Below are 25,763 nucleotides of genomic sequence, written 5' to 3'. Positions count from 1 at the left end.
AGAAGGATGTGAAAATAAATTAAATACATGTTTGGGGTCCAGTCGAAAGATTCATTTAACATATGTTCATATAAGAGTCTGGCTTTTTTACAATTGATCGATTTAAATGAGTCCGTGTAAAAAGACAGTTGTGGTGTTTTTTTGAAATTTTTTCAAAAAATTTGGATATAATTATCAAATTATTGAATTCAAATGTTCTTTCCTACATTATTAGAAGAAATTTGATGTTTTTGTAAGTCAACACTGTTTTCTAGGCAAATTATTACACTAAATTTTGAAAGTCCTTCCAAAATAAACAAGAGAACATCATATGTTCAGTTGTTTATATTTCTTTACATAATACACATTTATTATCATTACAAATTAAATTAAAGTCGTAAAAATCCACTCATATGATAAATATCATTGTTTTAAAGTGTTTTTCTTTCGCTTTATAATCTTTTTTAGCACGTTTTTAATTCTAGCAGCTCTTCCGCGCTCTGGTTCGGTTTGGACCAAGCGGGCACCCGTTGGATGGGAAGCAAGCGTCGCCCTGGCAACGGACGGCTCCTCACTGGTTAGCATCGAGATTCTGTTCAACTGATCCGAATAAACCTGAATAACACCGCGTTGTTTACCGTTTTACTGACAGACCCCTGCTGTGATGGCCACGAGCGACCCGTCCGTGTTTCTTCTGATCGTGAACGGACAGATCGAGGGAGGCAATGTGAGTGCTTCTCTGTGGTTAGCCTAGCCTAGCCGCTTACCCCAGCTAGCATCAGCAGCTCATCTTTGTGTTAATCTGACTTGTGTGTGTCTCGCTGTGCACGTTCATCTCATCTGTTTGTTGTTGTGTCTCAGTTTCCAGAGTACGACAACCTCTACTGCAAATACTGCTTCGTGTACGGACACGACTGGGCCCCGATCTCAGTGAGTAGCCGAGGGAAACACAGGACTTGTGTTTAATGTACAAACAGTGAGAGACTGTTGATGCACTAATCTTAAAATTCAAGAGTTATGTAGATGTGAGTTGTGTAATATATTGTCCACATCCAGCTACAGGAAACACAAACTGTGTATTTAATACTAATTGTACTCACAGAAGTATTTTGTATGCATGTACAGTGAAGTACTTTGGTCCAGTTTCCAAAACTTTGGTTACAAGAGAAGTCATCTAAAAAAATAAATACCTATGAATGTAAAAATTATAAAATTAGCTCCTTTAATCTATGTAATGACTTTGTAAAGTAACATAGTGATGTTTTGATCTGTTGATTGGGCATCATTCACTATTTTCTTACATTTAATCGCAGAAATCATAAAATAATGTACATACTTATATACATTACTTTCTTTTTTATATGTTTAATCTAATTGTCTAGTTTTTGTACTTCTATTTTTCTCCTTAATGTTCATGCACCTAACACCAGAGCTAATTCCGTGTATGTTGAAAACCAACTTGGCAATAAATCTGATTGTCCTCCTCCCCCCCACCCCCCCAACACACTTTAGTATGTAGTTATTATTGCCAGTTAATCTTTAATGTTATTAATGTTAAGTTTACTAACATTAATAACTTGGTTACCTGAACGGTCACGTTTACAAAATATTACAACAATTAACTTGGCTTTAATGTTTCTTTCTTTAACTTCCATCTGTTCAGGGGCTAATTTTATTATAAATTGCTGAGAATGTTTGTTGCAATAACAGCGCTGCAGTAAAATATGATTGTTAAGTGTAATTGTTCCGTTAAGGGAAGGCTCATTAAATCTAATGTAAAGAAATCCTTTAATATCCCCAAAGGGTTAAAAACAACACTTTTTAATAAAGTCTGAATAATGATGAGCTTTTCACAGGCATGCAGCTGCAACAGAAAAATAACTTATAGAAAATAGAGCTTATGGTTATATATCATCTTCTCTCAAAGTGTTTGTGTGTCTGTTTGTGTCTCCAGGGGCTGGAGGAAGGCATCACTCAGATCACCTGTAAAGGCAGCCAGTCGTCAAACAAACTAATATGGAACTTCCCACTGGAGACAACTTTTAAGAGCACAAACCCATCAGGATGTAAGCAGCACTCACTCACGCACACGCACACACACACACACACACACACAGAAGCTGAGTATTCATTTGGGAGTTCCTTTTGATTTCACAGGGCCTCAGCTGGTGGTGAGCGTGTACGGTCCAGATGTGTTCGGCAACGACGTCGTCCGGGGCTACGGAGCAACACACATCCCTTTAACCTCTGGACAGTCAGTATCACCCCCCCTCACTTCCTCTTCTTTTATATCAATGATTAACCAAGGCCTTGTTTGTAATAGCAGCCGTGCATATTGCTTGTTATCACTTCCCAGACACACAAGGACCGTCCCCATGTTTGTTCCCGAGCCCACATGGAGACTTCAGAAATTCACAAGGTGAGACGTGTGGACGGTCGTTCAGCTTTCTCTCTGCGTCTCAGCCGCTGTGAAGCTGAGCTGAGGCAGCAGAGTGTTATCAAATATTTAGTGTGTGTCCGTCTCAGGCCTGTTGTGAGAACACGCCACATCAGTGTGTGATGCTTCCCAGCTGCTGTTGTCAACGCATGGAAACACACACACACAAAGATACTTACTGGTCCAGAGGTGCACATCTGCATTTGCAATTTAACCAGCAGCATTGGTAGCAAGGTGTGTTTTTCCACTTGACCTGGGAAAGTGTGTTTGTGCTCTTTAACTACTGCACTGTCTGTTAGTGGTATGAACAAGAACATCAACACGTCACTGACACCACAGAGGGAAGTGATTTAGAAGAGCAAGAGCATAATATCTTATGATTAGTTGAATACAGATTTATATTTATGAAAATTTGTTGTACAAAAAAAGATGTATCAGTGATTAATTCATTATTTTAATCTTTGTGTGGATTCTGTACATGATTAACTGTAGAATGACTGACTTCACTAAACCCTTTTTCCCCCCCCCTCTCTCGTTTAGCTGGCTGTTGGGACGGCGGCCCGAGTACACAGACCCAAAAGTCGTGGCTCAGGGTGAAGGCAGAGAAGGTTTGTTGTTTAAATCTGAATTATTATTTATTTTTGTGGACATTAACATAACTGTAATGTGTTAGATATGTAACAGTAGATGTTTACTTTAAGTGTATCTGGACCAGTGTAACAAAACTACCTCAACTGAAGCAGACTGATGGCTTTTCTTTTCATATTGTTATTTCATACATGGTTGTTTTAATTACGTGTATTTCTGTGTCGTAGTGACGCGGGTTCGTTCCCAAGGCTTCGTCAGCGTCTCCTTTCACATCCTGACTAAAGACATGAAGAAACTGGGTTATGACACGGGGCCATCGAGTCCTGCGAACAAGCCGTCTGATGCGTCTGCCTGGTCGACAGAAGAACAAACCTACAGGATGTAGTAACACGAGAGACTTTGAGAACTTGTGGCTGTTATTTTTTTTGGGCCCTCAAGGATACCTGGTCCCCCACGAACACGAAAACACAACCCCCCACTGCCACAGTTTGTAAAGTGCAGTGCCACAGCCACAAGAACACAAGATGTAAATAAAATAAGCACAAATGTTTTATAGTAAAATGTTTAGAAATGAAATGATAGAGGTTAAATATTTTATTAGATAATTTTGATTTTAGGCCGTTTTCAAAATATTTGCATGTTTTACTGTGTTTTTTACTTTTTTAAATAAATGTGGATTCAACACTTACGTTGTTTTCAGTCATTCTCAACCTGAAGATCCGTGAAGATCTCAGCTTCCTGATCACGTTTGGACATTTGTGTAAAACAAAGAACAGGACGTAGACACTGGAGTTACAGATCTGAAGTGATACACATTTTATTTTTGAACCAATGCAGCTACAGTTGTCATCATCCAACAGGGGGCGGTGTGCTGCGTTCGTTTGTTTAGATGCCGTTAAAATATCACGGTGACTTTTCCTACAAAACCCATTACACAGAATAATAAGGTATACAGGAGAACAGTATGTTACAATAGTACAAATGATAAATTATATTATACAGTTATAATGCCAACGGGTTGAGCACGTATCCAATAAAAAAAAGCAGCCTGCTCCCAGTACTATGAGAAGAGTAAATAGACAGAGGTGGAAAAAGAAGAAAGGAGGCTGTTTATGCATACAAAGACAGTCCATAGGGTCAGTTAGTCCTCTTGATAAAAGCATAGTGAATACATAGTAACACACAGAGGAGCTCGCTACACACGGGCCACATTTTCACTGCACCGTAAAAGTTGTAACTGTGAAACTGCTGCCAGGGATCGAGACCGAAACAAAAAGTAAAGAACTGCAGTGTCGTGACAGTTTGGGAGCGTTGACTCTGATCAACACGGTAACAGGTTCGCCTTGTGATTTTTCTTTTTTTGACCAATGCATCGATAAAACAATCTTTGACACAATCAGCCGGAGTTAAAAGTTAAAAGGTCAGGCCGCAGTGAAACCAAGGCCAGTGACAGAGTGACGTGTCCCGGCTGGAGTTCATCACAGTCGCATTTCAATACACAATACTTCTATTAGCAAATCGGACTTTGCTAAACTCATCCAAGCGTTCGGTCTTCTTAATCTTTTTTTCTTACTGTTTCCAGCTCAAATTGTTTTGCATATATTTTGTTAGGATTTAAAAACATCTGCTGGTCAGTGTCACACCCATTCGTTCAAGACCCCAAGCATAAAAATCACCACAGCCCTCAGCATCCCAAAAAAAAAGAAAAAAATATCATACACACGGTTGGAGCTGCCCCTCCTTTTGCCTGAGAGAAATTAAGGTCTGCCTCTAGTGGAAGGTCCTGGTGTAGCTATCAAATCACAGCAGACCAGGAGAGGGCGCCAACCCACACAAAAGAGAAAAGAAAACCCCTCTTCCACAGTAACATTGGCAGTGAAGAACTGAAGAGAGTACAGTGACCTAAAGGGAAGAAGGGTCTAAAAAAAAAACCCAGGCGCAATTCATAATCTGTAGCTGTTCATCAACCCACTTCTCCCAACCAATAGACACAGAGATGCTCGGTTTGCCGTCAGTAAATGTGCCGATACGCAGCAAACAGTAACACTTTCTTACACAAGTTCCAAACAAATGGGGGGGGGGGGGATAAAAGCAGTGAAAATATAAAAAAAACAAAAACAACGGAGTCTCTGCTAGTGTGAGCTCCCTAAACAGAAAAACAAAACATGTCAGTGAAGTGTGACCCTACTGTTCAAACTACAACGTCCTCGCAAATCACAGTCGCTATGACTTTGGTAACAGTTGTGCTTCTAAGAGAAGAGAATTACAAAAGCCTACCCACAGGGTGAGAAAAAAAAAAAAAACTAGACAGAACAGAGACGAAAGAAGAGAATGAAGATGATACTTGGCTTAGCTAGTGCACAGCTCCACAACTCAGAAAGACTTGGCTATGAATTTACATCTAATGAGTAAATAACAGAAACAAAAAATGCTTGTTTACAAGACGCGTCTCGCTGCTGTGTGCTGCAGGATTCCCTGGCTATGAATACACCGATCCTGGAGCAACCCCAAAGTGTGTGTGTGTGTGTGTGTGAGTCCACCAGATAATGTTCTTTCAGATAGATTAGCCACAGTAAATCCACTCAGAGGTAAACTGTCTTCACAATGCTGACTGGCTGACCTTTGAACCCAGACATTTCTCTGCAACCCGTTGATATATGGTCGCGCACGCACACACACGTAACACATGCTAGCACATACACACACACATTTAAGGCTGCAAATGTCTACATTATCTTTTGTTTTGATTCTTTAGTGACCAATGAAAAAACCTGTTCATTAAAAGACACTTGGAAGCTAAACGTTTCTCATGCGCGCACACAGAAAACCCACCTCTTCCCTTTGACCCTAGAAACAAACTAAAACAGGGGAAAACCGTCCCACTGCACGTTCAGACAGTAAAATACTGATGCCATCACAGTTCATGTCATTTTCTCTAAACACACACTGGGTAGTGACACTTAATTTACCGCGTGGCTGTTAGTATCTGAGCATTAACGCAAGGTCACGCACGTACATACACAAAATTAGCATTTACACATCTTTTCATCTCTTGTCGATGAGTGTTTGTTGTTAATCCTGTGACTCCTGGAGGTCAAAGTTTATGCGAAAGGTCAGGAAAAGTGTCCATGGTGACGGGAAGTGACCAGACGAGAGTTGAGACTGAGTGGTACCAAGAGTCGAGGCAGTGTGTGTGTGTTGTCGTCGTCTCCGTCGTTTTAGGGGCGAGCCTCCCTCCCTAAGCTAAGGTGTAATGGTGAGCCCAACAGTCGCAGAAAATAAAAAGCAAAAAATTGTGCAAAATCCCTGCTTAGTATCACATACACACGCACACACACACACAGATTATAAACCCATCTCTCATCCTTACTCCAGTGTGCAAGTAAAACCCACTGGAATATACACAGTGTAAAAGTACTGAGATGTGTGCACACACACACACACACACACACAGACACACACACAGACACACCAGCTGACAGGGCTTATAAAAGATTAGCTTTAGTGAAGAGATAAGATCCTGGCATTAGTACAGTTATTCTCTCCCGTCACTCCACCGCAGAAGAAGAGGAGAGGTCCTAAGGGAAGAAGTAAGGGACCGGAGGCAGGTGAGAGAGGAGGACAGAGGATGAGAGTCTGGGCCCTGACGTGCCTCTGTGGAAATAAACTGTAAACACCACTGCTACTCTGTAAGTCTGTAGACAGAAGCAAACTCTTTGTGGTCACCAACATCGTCGTCAGATCAGCATGGAACACACAGGACTAGGCAGCTTTTAGCACAGAGACAAAGAAACTGGAGAAAGGAGTGTGGTAAGTTAGGAGGAGGCCGGGCCGGGACTATGACCTGGGTAGGAGTTGGTTATAAAGGGATAAATGGGATATAAGACATCTCCTTGTTCATGTTGAAGCTTCTTAAGGAGCCAAAAGTAGAAAAGAGAGAGGGAGGAGAGAGGGGTAACTCTGGGGCAAATCGTCCCCCCAGTCACCCCCCTCACAAAAGGAAGGGGTTGGTGGTTCCTGTGGGCTGCCCCGGGGGGGGCATGCTCATCAGGGGCTGGGGCATGGACATGGAGGCTGGCATCCCCACACCTCCGACAGCGCTGACCCCCATACCGGGCATTGCACGCCCGATGGGAGCCATCCCTGCCACAGGGACCATGGTGATTGGCTGGGCCATGGACTCAGGCATGGCGGCGAAGCCCGAGGGCATGGGGCTGACCCGCATCTGGTTGAGGGTGGGGGGAGCTGGCTGGCTTACTTGGAAGGGGTTGGCGTGGGTTGCTGCTGCTGCCGCCGGAGCGGTGCCACCTGGAGAACGATGGGTAAGGGACAAAGGAAGAGAGGGAAAGTTAGTGAGTTCATGGTATTGCACTGCTGAATGGAAAACCACAGTAAATAGTATAAGAAGAGATAAAGTAGAAACTACCTCAAGAAAACTATCCGCAGAAAATACGATCATGTGCTTCTGTCATTTTATGAAAGTATTAATGTGACTACTCTCTACTGCCAGAGAGTTAAGAGCTTGTATTGACAGGACGAGGTAAGATGGGTGCGTCTGGTTGAGTGTGTTCAGGCCCAGACGTGTACGTCCATGTCTCTTAGTTTACTGACTACACTCCCAAGTTCACCAACTCTGTTATCTAATCGCTAAACGTTAATTAGCGTGTTCACTTCTTTAACAAATCATTTTGTACAACATTTTTTAGCTTATCCATCTCTAAATTGCAGATGATATATATTCTGTTAAAGTGCTAAACAGTTTAGATTTTAAGACCAACAGTGTGACATTGTCTCTTCCTCTCCCACCTGTCGAAGCCAAGAACGGGTTGACGACTGGCGGGGGCTGGGCTGGTTTGGTCACCAGGGAGTCCAGATTCACCAGGGCTGCGTTGGGACCCAGGAAGGACTCAGGAGTCTTTCTGGTTGGGTGTGTGTTGATAGATGTGGGCATGTGGTCGAAGAGGTCCAGACTGCCGCTGCTGGCGAGACTGGCTTGGGAGGGAATAGAGGAGGTGATACCCCCATCACCTGCAGAACAGAAACCAGGAAGAAAGTGAGCTTCTCTTACAATGGGTGAACCAACACTTCCATGATGTAGAAATGATGTGGGTATGTTAAAAGAATGTGCACGTCTACAATACAGATCAGCCATTCTAAGTTAAAGGTACAATATGTAACCTTGGCCACTAGGGGTCTCTCAATCAAACCAATAACTAAAGACCTAATTTGATGACACCGTGAAGCAGCGTAGGATCATGGGAGTTGTTTGATTAAAAATCTACCGGACACAACTCTGTATCAATATATCTAACATATGTCTAGTTGTGACATTTTAATGAATTGTTACATATTAAAGCTTTCAAAAGGGAAAATCTATGTATTATTATTATTACATAATTTTCATGTTATGTCCATTCTTGCAGTCAAACCTTCCGACATCTGAAAGTCTACAAAAAAAACTACTAACCCTCTGTAAACATAAATGTATGGAGCCACATTTACTGTGAGAAAATGTGGATTTGGTGCATTAAAATGAGCAGAAGGTGCTATTATTAGAGGACATCAGCGGCAGACAGCCTGGCTGTTCAGAGTCTTTTCTTTTGCAGCAGCAGAGATGTTTATTAATGCACACACACAAGGAAATGTCAAAGATGGAAACTGTCTCCCCAGAACAGGAAGTGATATGTACCAGAGCCGGAAAAAAGGGCTCATGATAAAATCAGCCCAGTGTGAATTATTGCCCCATAAATCCTGTGGATTTCAGCCAGAGCTGATTCAAATGTTATCATTTCAACAGCTCGTTCTGGCTGCTTCCTCAACATCACCGACGCTCTTTGTCCTCCACACACACACACACACACACACACACACACACACACACACACACACACACACACACACACACACACACACACACACACACACACACACACACACACACACACACACACACACACACACACACACACACACACACACACACACACACAAGGTGAGCTAAAGTTTCAACAGAGGCATTTTCCTTCCTGGAAAAAGTTAGTGAAGTTCTACGTCTGTGTTTGCGTTCCTTCTCACCTTGTCCTTGACTGTATCAGAGGTGTTTGTGTTGAGTGAAAACACAAGTCTGACATCAATGTCACCCTCCCACACCCAGAGACTTCCAAACCACATGAGAAAAACACCCAAGACGTGGCGTGAAGTGTATTTGAAAGAGGTTCCATTGACTAGATGGCCCAGGTCTAATGTATACAGACAAAAGCTGCATAGATTACACCACAGTGATCTGGGACCAGACCAGAGCAGAGCAGCTACTGTTCCACCAGTCATCGTGTTTACAGTTTGCAGTGAACAATTATCAACCATTAGAAAAAGAACTCCAGTGGTTCTAACACTGTCTTTGCTCAGGTCTGGGCCCATTTACATACAAAAGACAAGACATGTGTGTGTGTCTGTCTGTGCCTGGCAGCAGAGTTGAATCTGCACACATCGTTACAGACACAGAGAAACCACGAGTCATTAGAGAGACGAAGACAAGGGTGAGTACCAGTGGGGACAGAGGAGGAGGAGCGCAGGCTGTCAAACTCTGAGAAGTCCTCTTTGGACGTACCATTGGATGAATTGAACAGGTCGAAGCTACCTGAAAGAGGACAGACAGCAGACACACACACAGACAGATGGAGACAGACGTATGAATGAGTATGGATATTTTGGTGCACTAACAGACAAATGAGCACAATAAGCATGCCGACATTAGACATCATTCCAGGATAAACTAACTCAAATGTTAACCTCTTTGGTGGAGGTACAGTTGTGGCGGTGAATTTTGCAAATGCCCTACAAACTGATGGATGTGGAAAAAACTGGATGGTCACCTGTGTTGGATGTCTTGGGGCGGGCGGCTGCAGAGCCCCAGGGGTCAGAGGCGGGGGTGGAGTTTGCCCATGGGTCGCTGCTCTTCATGGGTGGGACAGAAGGCGGCACACCCCACGGGTCAACTGGGGCTGCTGGCTTAGGGGCAGACCCTATGGTGGTGGGGGGGAGAGATTCAGAGGTGTGAGGGAGTTGCATGAAGTATCAAAAACATTAGGTATCATTGGAGACATGGGAAGGAGGGGTAGAGACAAGATTTCCCGCTAGCCCCCCTCCCCCTTTGCCACAATGCCACTGAGCCAGTGCAGCAGCATTCCTATTTAACAAAGAGTCACAGTGCTGAGAGCTGCAGGTGGAGAGCAGAGACGACTCACACACAGAATTCTGACTCTTTACACAAGTCATTCTCACCAGTGTGAGGGTATCGTATCACGTATTAATTTCCAGTGAGAGTGTGTATACCATAAGGCTGCCAGGGGTCTCCTGATGCAGCAGCAGCCCCGGCTCCAGCTACGGCTCCGGCTCCCGCTCCGGCTGCTGCTCTGGCCCGAGCTCCAGCACCCCAGGGATCGGCACTGGCACCAGCCACTGGGACGTCCATCAGATCCAATAAAGATGACTGTGGCTAGACATAGACAGAGAAAGTGGGTAAGAAATATTAGGAGACATGAAAAGAAAAGAAGGAAGAATGCAAACAAAAGAGGAAAAGGAAGAATGGGATAAATAAAAAATACTAAGGGAATAGATGAGGAGAAAAAAAACCCATCAGTAAGGGCCACAGCACAAACACTGTTCACACACTAGCGGTGGTCAAGCAGCCCTGTGTGTCAGTCGGCTATTCGTGCAGAATAATGACGAGTAAACTCTGCAGTCTGCTGCCAGTTAGTGTCTTCATTACTGCTACTGAAGGAACAGACTGGGTCAGGCAGAAGAAGGAGCTCGGGAGAGACAGGACGGTTAAAGAAGCATGGCAACAATAATGGAATAATTGAGTCACTCTAGTCTCAACGTTTGTGTATTTTACCTCTTTCTTCTTTTTGGGCAGTTTTGCTGAACCTGGACCCTTCTTGCTCTCCTCTAAGGCCATCTGTAGTCTCAAGTCATCCCCTCTGCGAATGCGATCCTCCTAAACAACCAGAGTGCTGTTAGCAACAACAGCATGTGCACAACCTCTCACAGTTTTTCTTAAAAATATAAATGAGTCTTTCTATGGCACACTGCATGACATTTCTAGAACAATGTCATCAATTTATATTTTCTATTCATCCAAATTAAGTTATTAATTGCTGTCCCAGTACATTTGGTTTAAAAGGAATTTGGATGGGGAAATAGCAACAATTAACTGCAACCTGGTTTAAGTTGCTTATTTGCAAACAATAACATGGTTATTTGTGCAAAAGCATTTGGCTTGAAGATGTACAATGTTAGTGGTGTTTAATAATTCAGTACTGCTAAGTATCTGTGAGTAACTTCATCGGCCTCCAATGACAGCTGGTTCAAATGCACTGCTGTAATCATATCGTTCCGTATTTTTCTGACTTCAGAAATGTTCATGTAAGTGGGAATCTCACTTGTCTATTTACAGAAGAATTACCCAACACAGACAAAGTATTCTTATGTCGTAGAATTTAATTAAAGATAATTACTCTTGAACTGTAATAATAAAATTCAGTCTTTAAACGAAGAAAACAACATTCATAATCCCGTCAATATATATGAAATATTCTAATAAGGTGGTTTCTACACATGTAAATTTCAATCACAGCCACTGAGTATCGAAAAGAAATGACAAGACTGGATTCTTGCTTTGTCATGTGTGTGTGTGTACGTGCACACGTGTACCTGCTCTGCAGCCTCTCTGCTCATGGCGAGAGCGAGTTGCAGCTGTAGCTCCTCCTCTCCGCTGGTCTGAGGTCGGGCCTGCTCCAGCTCTGAGCCCGCTGCCGCCGCCGCCGCCGCCGCATTGGGGGACGTGGCTGACAAACACATTGAGAACGTTATGTTAACAATCACTGCCTCATGGGTCTCCATCACATACTGTACAGGTATGTAGACTAGAAAGTTACACTGAATATACAACTTCAGTTTGTCTGTAAGAGATGACAGGTCCATTCTTCTTATTGGATTAGATCAGGCCATGAGGCAGCACACAAATACACACACTTAAACTAGGGCTGCGAGCAGTACTGTGCGGGCCCAAGCACTTGCAATCTCGGGACCTGATGCGGCCGCTGGGGAGGGCGAGCTGGGCCTGGGCTTGATGACCCGTATTCATTTCTTGTGTTACTTAATGAATTTTTACCATAAATCATTATTTAACTTTTTCTTTTCTTACTTTATAAACAAACGTAAATTTTGTATTCCTTCATCACTTTTACACACATGGGTAAAAAATGACCCATACAGCATCTATTCTCCTACCATACATTTCTACTCAAAATATAACAGTATATACTTAATAGACTGATTGATATGCATTTGAAAATATGCTACTGATTATCTTTATCCAGAGTGTGAGTATGGCTTGTCGCAATCATTTCAGACTTACGGTTGACATAGCTATTACGACGACGCATAAAGAATAGGATGAGGAAAATGAGCAGGCAATTCTTGGTCTTGTTTCTGAATCTGAAATCTCTGGTGCTGAGGACCTAGACTATGTTCTACAGCTGGTGTTGTGGGTGTGTCTTGGAATCCACAGGAGACTAAATGAAGAAGTCTTCTTTGATGACAGAGGACTCTCCTATCTCATATGTCATCAAAAGAGCCTTCTCCTAAATGAAAAAGAAAGAATAAGCTATAAAATAATATAGCAAAGAAACACCCAGCTATGCATGAAATAACACTTTTTGACCCATGTTGTGCATTAGAGGCGGTTTGCACAGCTTGTGTACTAAAGGGTTAACATATTCAGAGTAATCACCTGAACAACTAAACTCAACAGTGCAGTAAATCGAGGGAAAGACCATAAAGGCACACGAGATGAATGACCAACAGCTTATACATTCCCCGTCGGAGCTCGGGCTCTAATAAACATGGTCTAACTCCTTGTGTATACCTAATTTTTCTCTGCTCCAAATAGCAACACAGATCAGTCATGACAAGCTGCAGATGTGGACACTCCCACACACACACACACACACACACACACACACACACACACACACACACACACACACACACACACACACACACACACACACACACACACACACACACACACACACACACACACACACACACACACACACACACACACACACACACCATGATGACCTTGCACATAATGTCACATTATTTTGGTAGCTATTCTCAATGCCGATGAATACAGAAAGATAAAGGCCACAGTGCCAAAACAAAACAACAACACTGACACACATATGACACAGGGAAACTAGAGATTTATTACGGTATCTGACACATTGAACTATGAAAGCTCACATCTGACTAACATCCGCTTTCCTGTCAAGACTTCTGTACGCAGTAGACACCATATAGGAGTAACAATGAATTTGCAACATCAAATGTTTCCAATGAAGCGAAATGGTTAACATAATATGTGTGGTTAGATTCAATTGTGTGACGTGGATCAGTCTAACATCTATTGAGGTGGTTGGGCTTTGAAAAGACAGATGCTGCTCAAAACACGACAACCTGGAAACTACCAAGGGAACTGGCTGTTGTTGAAAAAGGTTGACCACTAACTTGTTTCATCTTCTGCAAAGTAACCATCGCACAGAATATATATGAGAAGCTCACCACAGGCTTAAACCAGCACAAACAACAGCTAACTTTCATCCTCAGACCTGGGTCCTCATCTCATCTCCTTCCTCGTTCTATGCCTGGGCTGTGTGTCTCCAGGGGACGTGACCAGAAGTACCAGGGCTAAAGGTGTGTTTGGTTAGCTGGTTGGACTTCAGCCATGGACTCCTCATAAGCATCATGCCTGCCTTAAATAGACAGTGAACGCAGCTGTACCAAAGCCTACACAGAGACAGTGTATAACCCTGCAGGTTGTGCTGGGATTAAAGTTACATATCCCGTTCAAAAGTGCCTAGCAAGCAACAGAATGTGTTCTGTGCAACAGGTGGTACATTTGTGATGGATGCATTTGGTCGTTCCATCGGAGGGAAAACTTTCCTAGAGCCAAATACAACAACAAACTAAAAGAGCGTTTCAACAGCAGTTTGTAATCACTGAGCCCAAAGAGAGACTAAACTGGCACACAATAACAAACAGAGCAACACTTAATAGTAGTGAGGCAGAAAGACAAATAAACAACTCAAAGCCAACTACAACACACCAGCTTCTTACCCACCACGGTGGGAAAGGACCAAAAATGGATAATCTATCAATTTCTGAGCATACCTTACATTTCTGTCTGCTCAGAGAAAAATGTATAGAGCCACATTTTCTGAATAATTCTTCTTCAGTCTCCTCCGGTCTCCGTACTCTACTGTGTAATTCAGTCTGAACAGAGAGTTTTTGGGAAAGTGAAAAGGGATGAGGACTACTAGTGTCACTGGCAGAAGATTTATGTGGTGATAATAGTGTGCAGGGCTTTTATCCCAGGGTGTCAACCGCTAACTACCTCGCATTTGCAGACACTCTGTCTCTCGTCTCTCTGAGGAATAAGGTGGCAGATAGAAACCCGGTGAGAGAGACAGTTTCTCTGAGGAGTTGGACTGTCTCGCATTTTGCAACATTTTGTGGGAGACTTCATGAGGTCGACTGAGCACTGGACAGGAGAACCAATGAGGATGAATGATAATAAAAATATAAATGTCCTGTGTTTACACTATATGTGCCGGTTATTGGGGGAAACACACTGCAACACATACACCATTTGATAATATGGCTTAAGTCAAGCTAAAAAACTTTAAAAGGCACAACAGACCTTCAACTTTTAGACTGAAATGAAAAGGAAATGAAAACCAGTGATCTATAAATACAGAAAACCACAGAATCTAGTATGGCTATTGGCTGGAAATCACATCCTACTTGTGTAACTGAAAAGACAGATCTATTTAAAGTATTATACTGGTGTTAAGTAAATAATGCAGAAAGCCAAAGAAAACTAAAACTTACTGATTACTGAAAATGACACCTCTATATTATATTAAAGTGATTTTAGTGATCAAGATAAGGCAAACGCTAGATCTTTTCAGACACTCTGCAGACTTGGGGATGTGGTAGGTTAACAACAACAAGAACACTTGCATGGCCACTCATTCACACCCTGTCTGGACAACAATACTCGGAAAATTCAGCTGGAATCCCCAAAATCCCTCCTGGCAACGCCCACAGCTGCCGCCCAGCCGCGCTCCTATTGGCCAATCTCCACTTCGGCTTTCTTAACTGATGATTCAGCTGCTGGAGCTTCCACCTCTGAGCCACACACTCAAACACAAGGTGCATTAAAGAATGAATGCAAAATGAAAGATGAACACATGCTCCATGCAACACAGAAGATTCAAACTGAAACCACTTGTGTTGCATCAGACACACATAACCCCCCCCCCCCCACACACACACACAAACACCCACACAGCTGTATACAAAGGACCGGGGGGTCAGAAGGTGGAAGGAAAACCGGCCATGGTTCATTCTTTCATTTCAACTTCTCCATTCTCACCCTCTCAGCATTATCCCATTTCCTGAATGTGATTTATGTTGCTATTCAAATCTTTCCCTCTCTCATTTCCATCTTTCTTTCAATCCATTCAAACGCTGCTTTTTTTTGTCAGGCTTCCATTAACTCACTCTCTGTTGAGGTAAGTAGAAGAACTGAAGGCATTTGTAGGAACTGAGCCCATACATTGTTATATTTGCACTTACTAATACATATAAAAAGTGTACACACTTCAGAAAACATTTCGTGTCCCCATTTCCATTCATTAAAGAATGCCCAAGCCTGTATACTGGTTTCCAATATGTTGTATCTATAAGTGCTTTAAATACCCGGCTACACTGTCTATCACTGCGCCCACACACTGTATGTGCAGGACTCAGTTTACCTCAGGAGTTTGTCAGCAGTCGTGGTTATGTGAGTGCATGTATTTGTTTGTGGATGTGTTTGAGGGTCCGGTTCCCTTCATACGAGCCCAAGTCAGCCCTGCACAGAATAGGAAGTGAAAGTGGCAGTGGCTAGGTTTTGTTGTGAATATTAATGAACCATGTGAAATTTCAGCCGCAGAACTTCTGATTCAGCAGAGAAACACTGAGATTCCTCTGTCATGCGGAAGATAGAGGTTGGGGTGGAAGTCTGCTTCCTCTTCTCTCTCTCTGACAGTGTGTGTGAGTGTGTGTGTGTGTGTGTGTGTGTGTGTGTGTGTGTGTGTGTGTGTGTGTGTGTGTGTGTGTGTGTGTGTGTGTGTGTGTGTGAGAGAGAGACAGAGATCTAAGGAATGCAGCCCTACTGCAGACTGCAGTAGAACAGGGGGAGGGGCAGGTTTCAGGATGTAGGCCAAAGTTACACCAAGTGGGACACAATAATAATGGAGTATACTGTTTAAAAATCAATGCGGTTACTACAAGCCAGTACTCACAGCCATGGTAGGAGGCAGGTGAGCCCTCTGACCTGCCGTACTCTTCGCTGTAAGAAGTGGAGAGGTTGGGCTGAGACGAGCCTCGGCCAAAACCCATCTGACTGCTCCCTGTGGACACCTGGGCCATGCGCTCTTTGGTCTTCAAAGCCTGAGACCTACCAGGGCCAAAAGAAAAACAGAACAGCATTATAATACGACATCTTCACTCAAATATCAAGATTTTTATTATCGTTGGAGGAGCATCAAAAATAAACAAGAGGTGCAAAAGACTTATTAATCTTTGGAGCCCTAAAACCAATAATATTACTATTATATTATTACCAAAACCACCCTGAGAACCAGGACTTCAAATGGTTTCGATACTTAAATCTCAGAGCAATATCCTTATTAAAAATGAATCACGCTGTCAAAGACATAATGAAGCCTCTGCCCAAGGCTAGTTAGTCTAGCAGTCTAATTCTGGAAAGTGCTACGCCCTAGAATTTGCCAAAATGTCGCCTGTGTGCCTGTGGAAGGTTTAGATAAATAGCAATACCTTACAACTGCCCAGACAAAAGCTGGAATTACCATTAAAGACTGTCTCCACAAACATGGCCTGTGCAGAGAACTCCGCTTTATGTCAATACATCATAATCTAAACGAGGCTATAAACAATAACTATTCAATTATTAGTGTAATTGGAATATACTATGCATGTCAAAGGGTCTGTTTGGGTCAGGTTTGGTCGACCTTGCTGAGTTTCACATTCAGATCTGAGATCAGCAGTCTTCTAAAATGGCCTCCTAAATATTGATGATTTGAATCGTTAGTCAAACAGAAAATGTCTGAGGAGGGAAGTCTATTAGTGTCATACCCCCTCGTGCAGTAGAATCAGGTATGACTGAATTTCAGATTTAGGCAAAACATCATATAACATATAAGACAGGAGGACTGGATAGTGGGTCCACGTTGTTGCAGGACTCGACCGAAACACTGCTCATTCACTTTAACTGGAGTCATGTCGTACTGCTGCTCCAGCTGCGTGCGGTAAAAGTTAATTCGGTAGCGGAGGCACCAGCCAGTAAAACTGTGTTTAAACAACTACTCACGCACAAGCACTGGCCAATCAAATTATATCAAACACAGGTCTGTCTGTCAAGCGATCTAAATGAGCCTAGAAAGAGGATGTAGACAGATTGTGAATCTGGTGTGTGTAAATCTGTGTACTGCTCTTTTGCATTACACTGACAGCTAGCATGACACACAGGTGTGTTCCGAGTTTGATTGCGACATCACCAAGCGACAGGCACACCCACTCCAAGCATCCTGCGTAATGCTCAATCACAAAATCCCTCCACCTACGCAGTAACAAAAGCTGACTACTACGAAGATATTAAACTGTTTTTATTAGATTTGATTGAAGTTTTTACCTTTCTCCTTTGAGGCGCTCCTCGTCTTTGAGTAGGACCACCAGCTGCTTGCTCTTCTCTCTGACATTGATGCCCTGGTCTTTGCCGTCCCTGTCAATGTACTGGAAGTCCTTCAGAGTCTGGATGGCAAAGATGTTCTCTTTGCATTGCAGCGCCACTCGCTCCGAGCCCGTCTTGATCAGGTAGTCGAGCAGAGTGAGCGCCTTGTAGACGTGGCGCCAGTTCTTGCCGTGGTCGTTGAGCCGCTTCCAGATCATGCTCATGATCTCGCTGAAGGCCACCACGTTGTAGGTAAGGTCTGCGATCTCGGACATGAGAGAAGACGACGGGCCCCAGGGGTCGTTGGAAGTGGCCTCTCTCACTTTCTTCTCTGCATCAGAGTAGTTGTTCACCATGTTCTTCATCTGCCGGCGGATGGTGGAGCTTGGCATGGTGGCGGCGGAGGTGGGACAGACAGGGGGAAAAAATGTACACTCTCACACAGGAGAGGAGATAGAGTGACGGGCTGCTAACTCACAAACACGCAGGATGTGAATTGGCGTGCCTGTGTTGTGTGTCCTTGTGTCTCTGTCCTATCTTCCAGCACGGCAGCAGAGTGTTTATGTGTAAATCTTCTTGTCTACAGGTGTTTGTTTATGAGGCTCCTCCAGGCCAGTGCAGTGTTCCTGAGTCCTCCAGAACAACGTCTGTTAAAACCATCTCCACACATACAGCGCTGGCTGTACACATGACCACGCCATCACCTGGGCCAAACAGACAAACAGCAGGTTAGCGAACAGGAGGTCAAATTATATTACATTACACCCACACAGTAAGTACAGCAACACTTTGAGCTCTTCCTCATTCAAATCAGTTTCTTACCACTTCTTTTAGACTATCCAATGCTCTCCTCTGAAAATAAATTCTTTTAAATAAAAAAAAGGAATACTTTTAACTTTAAAGTGTAAGACTGTTAAGAGAGGTTTTCTTGTCAGTCGAGGGTAAAATCCAAGTCAGCTACTGACAAGTGCAATTCAAATGAAAATGATGTGTTCATAGAAACAGCTGTAGTGTCTTCCTTTTTGAAACTAGACAAAACAATGGGTTTGATACTTTCCTAAGTAATTTCCGTGCAGTCGCACAGTGCCTGCCTCCTCCATATTATGACAAGGCCAGGGGGGGGCGTGAATTGTGTTTCCTCTTTTGTAATCTCACTTGAGTTTACAGTAACTTGACTCAATCGCAAATTACAAGGTAGAGTGTTGAAAATGAATAGCGTCAGTCGGGGCAGTCGGGTCTGTGTGGCCATGCTGTTCCTGCTCAGAAAGCCTCAGGTGGTGAAGAAGCTCACTGGGTGGGCTTGAAGGGCATGAGGTGGCAGCACAGAAAACACAAGGCAGTCAAGACTAAACACAATATAATTTGGGACTAATCACAGAACCTTCGTGATGAAAAAGCATAACGTTAACCTACATAATTTGTGTCTTACATGTCTCACTCAAATACAGTATGGAAAATATTATCAATAATCTGTTTCAGCATAAATATATAGTATGAGCAAAACCTCTTTAATCTGGCGATAGACAGAAGAAAATAGGACAATTAAAACCTAGTAGTCACAAAACTATTAGCTCGTTTTAGAAGAGCGATATTCAACGTTTTGCTGATATAAAGTCCACAAATTCAAGCATTATTTTTAAAGAGAGTCAGAGACCACAATGAGCCTTTATCTATGCATCGGTTTTAACATTCAGTCGACTGTTTGAGAGAAACCAGAGCAATAAGTGAGTAAAAATTTGATTCCACCCTTTGGTGGGTGGAAGAGGAGATTTCCAGTCTGATGATGACGAGAGGAGCGACTGATGACTCTTATGTCCTGTTTCTAACAGAAGACCAGCTACTAATCACTTCCTTACTGACACACACACAGTTTCGAAAGTGTGTGGGGCCCAACATTTCTAAGTTCCAGATACAACAATACTTAAGCATGTAATATTAAGTTGCGCAACACAAATTGACCATGTCTTCTGTTTACCCAGTTGTCCCTTTGTATGTATGTGATATGGGCATCATGGAAATAAAAATCGATGCCACTGAAACACAATATTATACAGTTTGGGCTTTGCTGCTAAACGTGCCACAGCTTGATCATTTAGAAAGATTAGTCCTGGGGCTGATCTACTTTTATCCAGAGCAAATCTGTTGAGCAAACACACACATCGCCCACCGCTGTCATGCACCACATCAGCAGATTAATAGACATTCCCACGGCAAAGTTACCTAATCTCATTTAAACTGTTGTTCAGTGATAAACATCAGCTCAAGTTTTCTGAGATCTGTCAGGTCCCACTGTTTTTCTATCAGGGGAGACCAATGATGACTTGTCCTACTCAGTCATCTGATCCCTGCACCGAGCGTGCACCGACATGCCCTTAAAGCCTTAAAAGTACTTTCATGAACAGAGGAAGTGTTTTTTAAAGCTGTCTGTGCAGTTAAACAAATGTGTTAAATATAACAGGATTTTCTTAATTTTCAAATTAGCGTGTATTTCCTTGCATATGTATGAATCTGTTTCAGGGAGATTCCTGCTTAGCAGTGCCATGGAAGGACAGCTGGGGGGGACGAGGGTGAGGAAACGAGGAGGAGGGTGTGCGTGTGCGTGTGTGTGTTTGGGAGAGGGTAAGAAAACAACTTGGCACATCCCGTAAATTCACTTAACGCCAGTGAAATGTGATTCCTGTGGAGCACCCCCCCCCCTAAACGTTCCCTCGTCACCCTCCTCCTCACCCTGCATCCGAATGAATACAGCTCAGACCTAATGACACATCTGCTGTTATAATCACCTATTCACCCAAGGCAGACAGGAAGAAGAGAGGAGAGTCTGTCTTGTCCATTCCACCCCCCCGCACCCCGGAACAACCTCCACCAAAAGACACTGCCCGCCTTCCTTCAGTCCTTCTTTGCTTAGATTGCACAAGCCTCAAGTTCCAGAGAAGATGCCACACATACAATTTATGTTTGTGTGCATGTACAAATACATATTAATGTGTCAATGCGGATTCAATATGACTGAGCCCATCATCATTCGTGTGAAACTGCCAGAAGGCCAAGTAGAGTAGGAGGGCGAACAGAAAATCCAGTGTCTGACATGATGAACTCAAAGCACCTGCCGTCTGCCGCCACCCTTTCTTTCGTTCCCTCTGTCTTACTTCACTGCACAGCTCTATCTGACACAATCAAGAGTTTGAGGAACTTTGAGAAGTCTTGTGGCTGCGAGATATAATACTTGTATATGTTGTGAAAAAAGACTGCCTCTTGACAATATTGGATTTAAATTGGATTACATTTAACAATATGGATTTCCTCTATATCCTCTTCACCTACACAAAGCAAAGCTCCACCAAGGCCCAACAGTCCTTGAATTCAACCGGAACCAGATTGCACACACTGATAGAAATCAGTGAAAATGTCAAAACAATGTCCTATCTCTAAATGTTTAAATTCCTGGATCCACATAAAAATCTAACCAAGACATTCTGCACCCTTCCACCATTTTTTGTGAAAATCTGGATACTTGTTTTTGTATAATCTTGCATATAAACAAATCAACCAACAAACTAACAGAGGAGTAATAACCTCCTTGAAGGGGGTAAAAACTGCAACAGCAGACCACACATGCATCTGTTGTTCCCAAAGAGGCCTAATTAAAAGTCATGCAGGGTTTTTCGAATGAGGACAAGTGAACGTGACCTTCGTAAATAGATGTTGTAGCAAAACATTAACCACACCACATCCACAGTGGACAACACAGGGGTAAAGACAGAAAGTTAAAATCAAGGCCCTCTGTGTTATGTTTTAACCATATGAGATACTTGTGAACTAACTTATAACAGTATTATCAGATTTAACGCATGTGGAATGGCAGAAAAACATACTGCAATGTCATTTGATATTGTCATGTTTACATTTACAAAGAAATATGAGATGGAGACATTGATGTCTGCAACAGAACGTGACGCGTGAACGTGGTTTGATAGCTATCGCTTTGCTGTCAGTGCAGACGAGATGTAGCAGGGACGGAAAAAAACTTGTGGACAAGCAAATATTGAATTTCAATAGTCCATCAAGAAGGAAGTGAACATGAACTGTCTAACGCAAGTGCACAGATTGTATCTTATGTGTTTACACGTGGGCGTACGTGCATGTGTGCGTCTTGGCAAAACCTAGGTCAGTTGTAATTAGCATTAAGGTTTGAGAGGCAGTGCTCTGAGAACAGGTCTACCTTGCCTGGCCCACACAGCGAGAGTAAAGCTGATCTGGAGATAGACGGCTTGCATAACTAGGCTCGTGTGTTGTGAATGTGTTTGTTTGTGACAGAGTTCAAACCCGGGCACGAGTCTGCCAAAGTGTGACAACAAGTAGCCCAGCCGGTTTTTTTAAACCATCCATTTACTTCTTTTCAGGTAAATTCAGGGTTCATCCAAAGGCAACTCGTTAACCACATTTAATCCTCAACTATCCGAGGATTAAGCACCTAAGGGCCAAACTAAGAATCCAATCAAGTCGAGCCCACGGATGATCTATCCACTGTGGCATGTTCCAAAAGACCTCAAGTGACTTTAAAGTGTACGTGCTGTGTGATGAGCGGCGATCTTGAAAAGCAATGAGGAGAAGACAGGAGGGGAAGCCACCTTCTGATCTGCATGTCACCGCGCCTTTTGTCCTGCCAGGCCGGCCGAGATGGTTTTTAAACCATCCGTTTACTTCCTTTTCAGGTAAATTCGGGGGTTTATCCACAAGCAGTCAGGAATAGTGAACTATTCAAGCATTAAGCAGGAACTCAGAATCAAATCAAACCCACGGATGACCAATCCAATAGCAAAGGTTCCACAGGACCTCAAGTGACTTTCAGTGCGATGAGCAATGAGGAAAAGACAGGAAGGGACACCACCTTCTGATCTGCATGTCACCCCCGCCTTTTGTCCTCCCAGTCCGGCCCGTGGGAGACAAAGCCAAGCCGGGGACGGGAGGAGGACGGCGATGATGCGTCTGTCACCCACTGTGACTGACTGAGCATCCTGACAATAGACAAAGCCCTGCCCCTATCTCCCGAGCCACGTTTATACGAGCCAAGCGGAGCCGTGATACAAAAAAATATACGAATCCAAACCTCTACAATAGCTCATAAAATAAATAAACTCTGCCACTGTTCATTTGTCTTTCAGCAAACACGCAGCGGGGGTTAGGTGACTGGAAGCGGGGCGTGTAAACAGACCAGCGCCCACACCGGGGAGAATGTCTTAAGTTGTACCTGGATTGAGTCGCTGAACTGGGGGTTAAATCCTCTCAATCTCCGTGTGGAGCCTGGAGGCAGAACATGTGTTTATTCAACAAAACCCAAGCCTTTCTCTGAGGAAGCACACAAACACACAAATCACGGCGTTTCCCTGAAACTGATGTCACTGATAGCATGCAAGCTAACGTAGCTTCAGCTAATACAAACGCCCCGTGCTTGATAAGATGTCTCAGCCGTATTTGTAAAAAACTACATTCGTTAAATAATACAGTTTTAAATTGTAAATAAAACTCTGGATGTGCCGTTAAGCAGAGATGCCCGGTCGCTTTGATAACTACCTCGGGGTGGAGTAGCTAGCGCTCAGCTGTTGCCGCTAACGCTAGCGAGTTGCGAGCAAACTTGCGTCAAGTATGTGTTTGTTAGCTAGCACAATACGCTAGCAGGACGGGGTTCAATTGTGCGCTTTAAAAAAGTGATAAACCCGACTTTTAAACTGTTTCAGCTGCGTGTCCTGGTCCACTCGGTTTACCCGCCGATTTGAATAGTAGCGCCGGGGAGATACAGCCACTGACTCGGGCTAATTCCTGACAAAACTTGGGCTTTGGAAAAAAGAAAAAGTTGGACGAAGCTAAGCGTTGGGGGGGGGTTTAGCCTTCCACAGACACCGCAGGAGTTCGGCTACGAGCACAACTGTTGATCGCTCATGGTCGTGACAGTTTATCGGATCCACAGCCGCGTCTTTACCGGGATACGCAACGAATCCGACCGGCTCCCAAGTGTACTTTCACCGCTAAGATAGCCGTGTAGCATGCTAGGCTAGTTAGCTTATAGCCAAGACGGGTGCTCGGTGGAGACATCACCAGAGAAAACCGGATTACAGGACACTCTGGAGAAGAAGAAGAAGGGGAAAAAAACACACACACAAAACAACTCGATCGTCTCGAAACCCCCTCCACGAAAAAAATTAACTCACCGTGTCTTCTGTCAGCTTCCGCTTTCAATCCCGGGATTTAAACCCATACACGAGCGAACGGCCAGATCCGAGGAGCGACCCAAAGAAAAAGAGGGGGGGGGGTGAGATCACTTATTTCGGCGTCCGAGGAGCTTGTTGCGCCTCCGCCTTAGCTGTGTGTTGCTAATGCTAAGCCAGCTAAAGCCAAGGCTACACGTATCTCCTCCTCCTCCTCCTCCAGAACATGGCGGGCACAGTGGGAGGAGGGGAGGAGGGGGGAGGCTGGGAAGGGTGTGACCCCGGGCGGCTCGGTTGGGCTTGGTCTCGGGGCGCAGGGAACCCCCCCTTCCCTCTCCCCTCTCTCCCCTCTCTCCCCGCTGAAATGTTTTTAAAAACCGATGACCACCCCTCCACAAGTAGTCCCACATGTAACGGGCCTGTTTTCCACACTTATCCTCGTTATAGTTGGTCTGAATGGAAGTTTTTATTATTTTTGTATTCACAGGAATGCCATGTGGGCAGCTTGGGGAACAATGTCTGATCGTTTTTTTTTTTAAAGCACAGCCTCTTTTGTGTTGTCCTGTGAGTGTGTCCTGGCTGTGAGACAGCCTGAACAGACCTCTCAGGTTAATCAGGTTCCTCTCAGGAAAGTAGTGTCAGTGATTGTTTTATTTCCTTTGTGCATGGCATGATTTATTAAAGCCACGAAAAGCCTCTAGTGTGTGTGTGTGTGTGTGTGTACTTTATGGCCTCTTTAAGACATTTCCCAGTCTTTTTCAAGACCAGTAGACCTCATGGGGACCAAAGCTGAGGCCTAACTAGGGAAACATTTCTGAGGTCCTGGTTAAGATTTGGGATAAGATGTGAATTGTGGTTAGGTATGAACTGGTCGTGGAAGCGCACCCAGGCTCGGAAGCTAGCGGCGCTTCTGTTTCTGTCAGGAACACAATAATTCTACCTGGTCACAAATGGTCAAATGTAATGTCAAACTCCAGAAAAAAACGCTTACATCCCAAAACACAACCGATCACTACTACGCAGTTGGCGGTGGTGACTACTCCCTTATGTGACGTTATATGACGCAATAGGGAACAACAAGCATTTGTTGGTGCAATGCTGAAAATCGCCCCTGGTTTCTCTGAATCTTTCCACTTATGTCTTGGATTAACTTTTTGAATGATAATTTTCAAGGGTGTTTTGGTTCAGCTGTCCACAATGAATGGGAGTCAATGCAAAGTCTTAAAGGTTCAGTGTGTAGAATTTAGTGACATCTAGTGGTGAAGTTGCATGTTGCAGCTGAATACCCATCACTTCAGCCTCCCCTTCCAAACATGACAGAGAACCTGTGGTAACCTTCAGTTGTCATAAAAACTTAAAAGGTGTTTAATTTGTCCAGTCTGGGCTACTGTAAAAAAAACATGGCTGCCTCCGTAGAGAGGACCCGCTCCCGATGTAAATATAAAGTATTTCAATATAAAGGGCTCATTCTAGGCTGAAGAAAACAACAATTCATACAATAGATGAAACACACTAGAGAAAGCATAATTTTATATTAAATGTCTGCCATTAGATCCTTTTCACCTAATAAGGATAGTTACACAGGTTTATAATCGGGTTAGTGTTAGACGTTTAGTTGTCAAGGCAAAGGTTATGATAAGGTTCCTACTTTACATACTTCAAACGATAAATATAAATGCAAACATCC

General features: G+C 43.6%; 2 protein-coding genes across 4 annotated transcripts; one reads left to right on the top strand and one right to left on the bottom strand.

The window, feature by feature from the left end:
* Positions 1 to 543: 543 nt before the first annotated feature.
* On the top strand, positions 544 to 5,426 carry b9d1 (B9 protein domain 1). Its single transcript, XM_034594125.1, has 7 exons — positions 544 to 706; positions 841 to 909; positions 1,934 to 2,045; positions 2,137 to 2,233; positions 2,336 to 2,398; positions 2,957 to 3,024; positions 3,232 to 5,426. The coding sequence occupies exons 1-7, from the start codon at positions 644 to 646 to the stop codon at positions 3,387 to 3,389; spliced, it is 630 nt and encodes a 209-aa protein (XP_034450016.1). The 5' UTR covers positions 544 to 643; the 3' UTR covers positions 3,390 to 5,426.
* Positions 3,797 to 24,375, bottom strand: epn2 (epsin 2). 3 transcript variants are annotated; one of them, XM_034594055.1, is made up of 10 exons: positions 24,080 to 24,375; positions 17,832 to 18,574; positions 16,423 to 16,577; positions 11,717 to 11,850; positions 10,899 to 11,000; positions 10,337 to 10,499; positions 9,877 to 10,026; positions 9,549 to 9,641; positions 7,811 to 8,032; positions 3,797 to 7,312 (listed from the first exon to the last, which is right to left on the bottom strand). In XM_034594055.1, the coding sequence occupies exons 2-10, from the start codon at positions 18,260 to 18,262 to the stop codon at positions 6,996 to 6,998; spliced, it is 1,767 nt and encodes a 588-aa protein (XP_034449946.1). In that variant the 5' UTR covers positions 18,263 to 18,574; positions 24,080 to 24,375; the 3' UTR covers positions 3,797 to 6,995. The 3 variants fall into 3 exon arrangements, with proteins under 3 accessions (XP_034449946.1, XP_034449947.1, XP_034449948.1); XM_034594056.1 differs by having other exon boundaries at positions 9,612 to 9,641; positions 24,080 to 24,374; XM_034594057.1 differs by lacking the exon at positions 9,549 to 9,641.
* Positions 24,376 to 25,763: the final 1,388 nt, after the last annotated feature.

The sequence above is a fragment of the Hippoglossus hippoglossus genome, chromosome 8 (genome assembly GCF_009819705.1).
Source record: "Hippoglossus hippoglossus isolate fHipHip1 chromosome 8, fHipHip1.pri, whole genome shotgun sequence".
Classification (NCBI taxonomy): domain Eukaryota; kingdom Metazoa; phylum Chordata; class Actinopteri; order Pleuronectiformes; family Pleuronectidae; genus Hippoglossus; species Hippoglossus hippoglossus.
The sequence above is the reverse complement of the archived record's forward strand: the minus strand, read 5'-3'. Positions and strand labels throughout refer to the sequence as shown.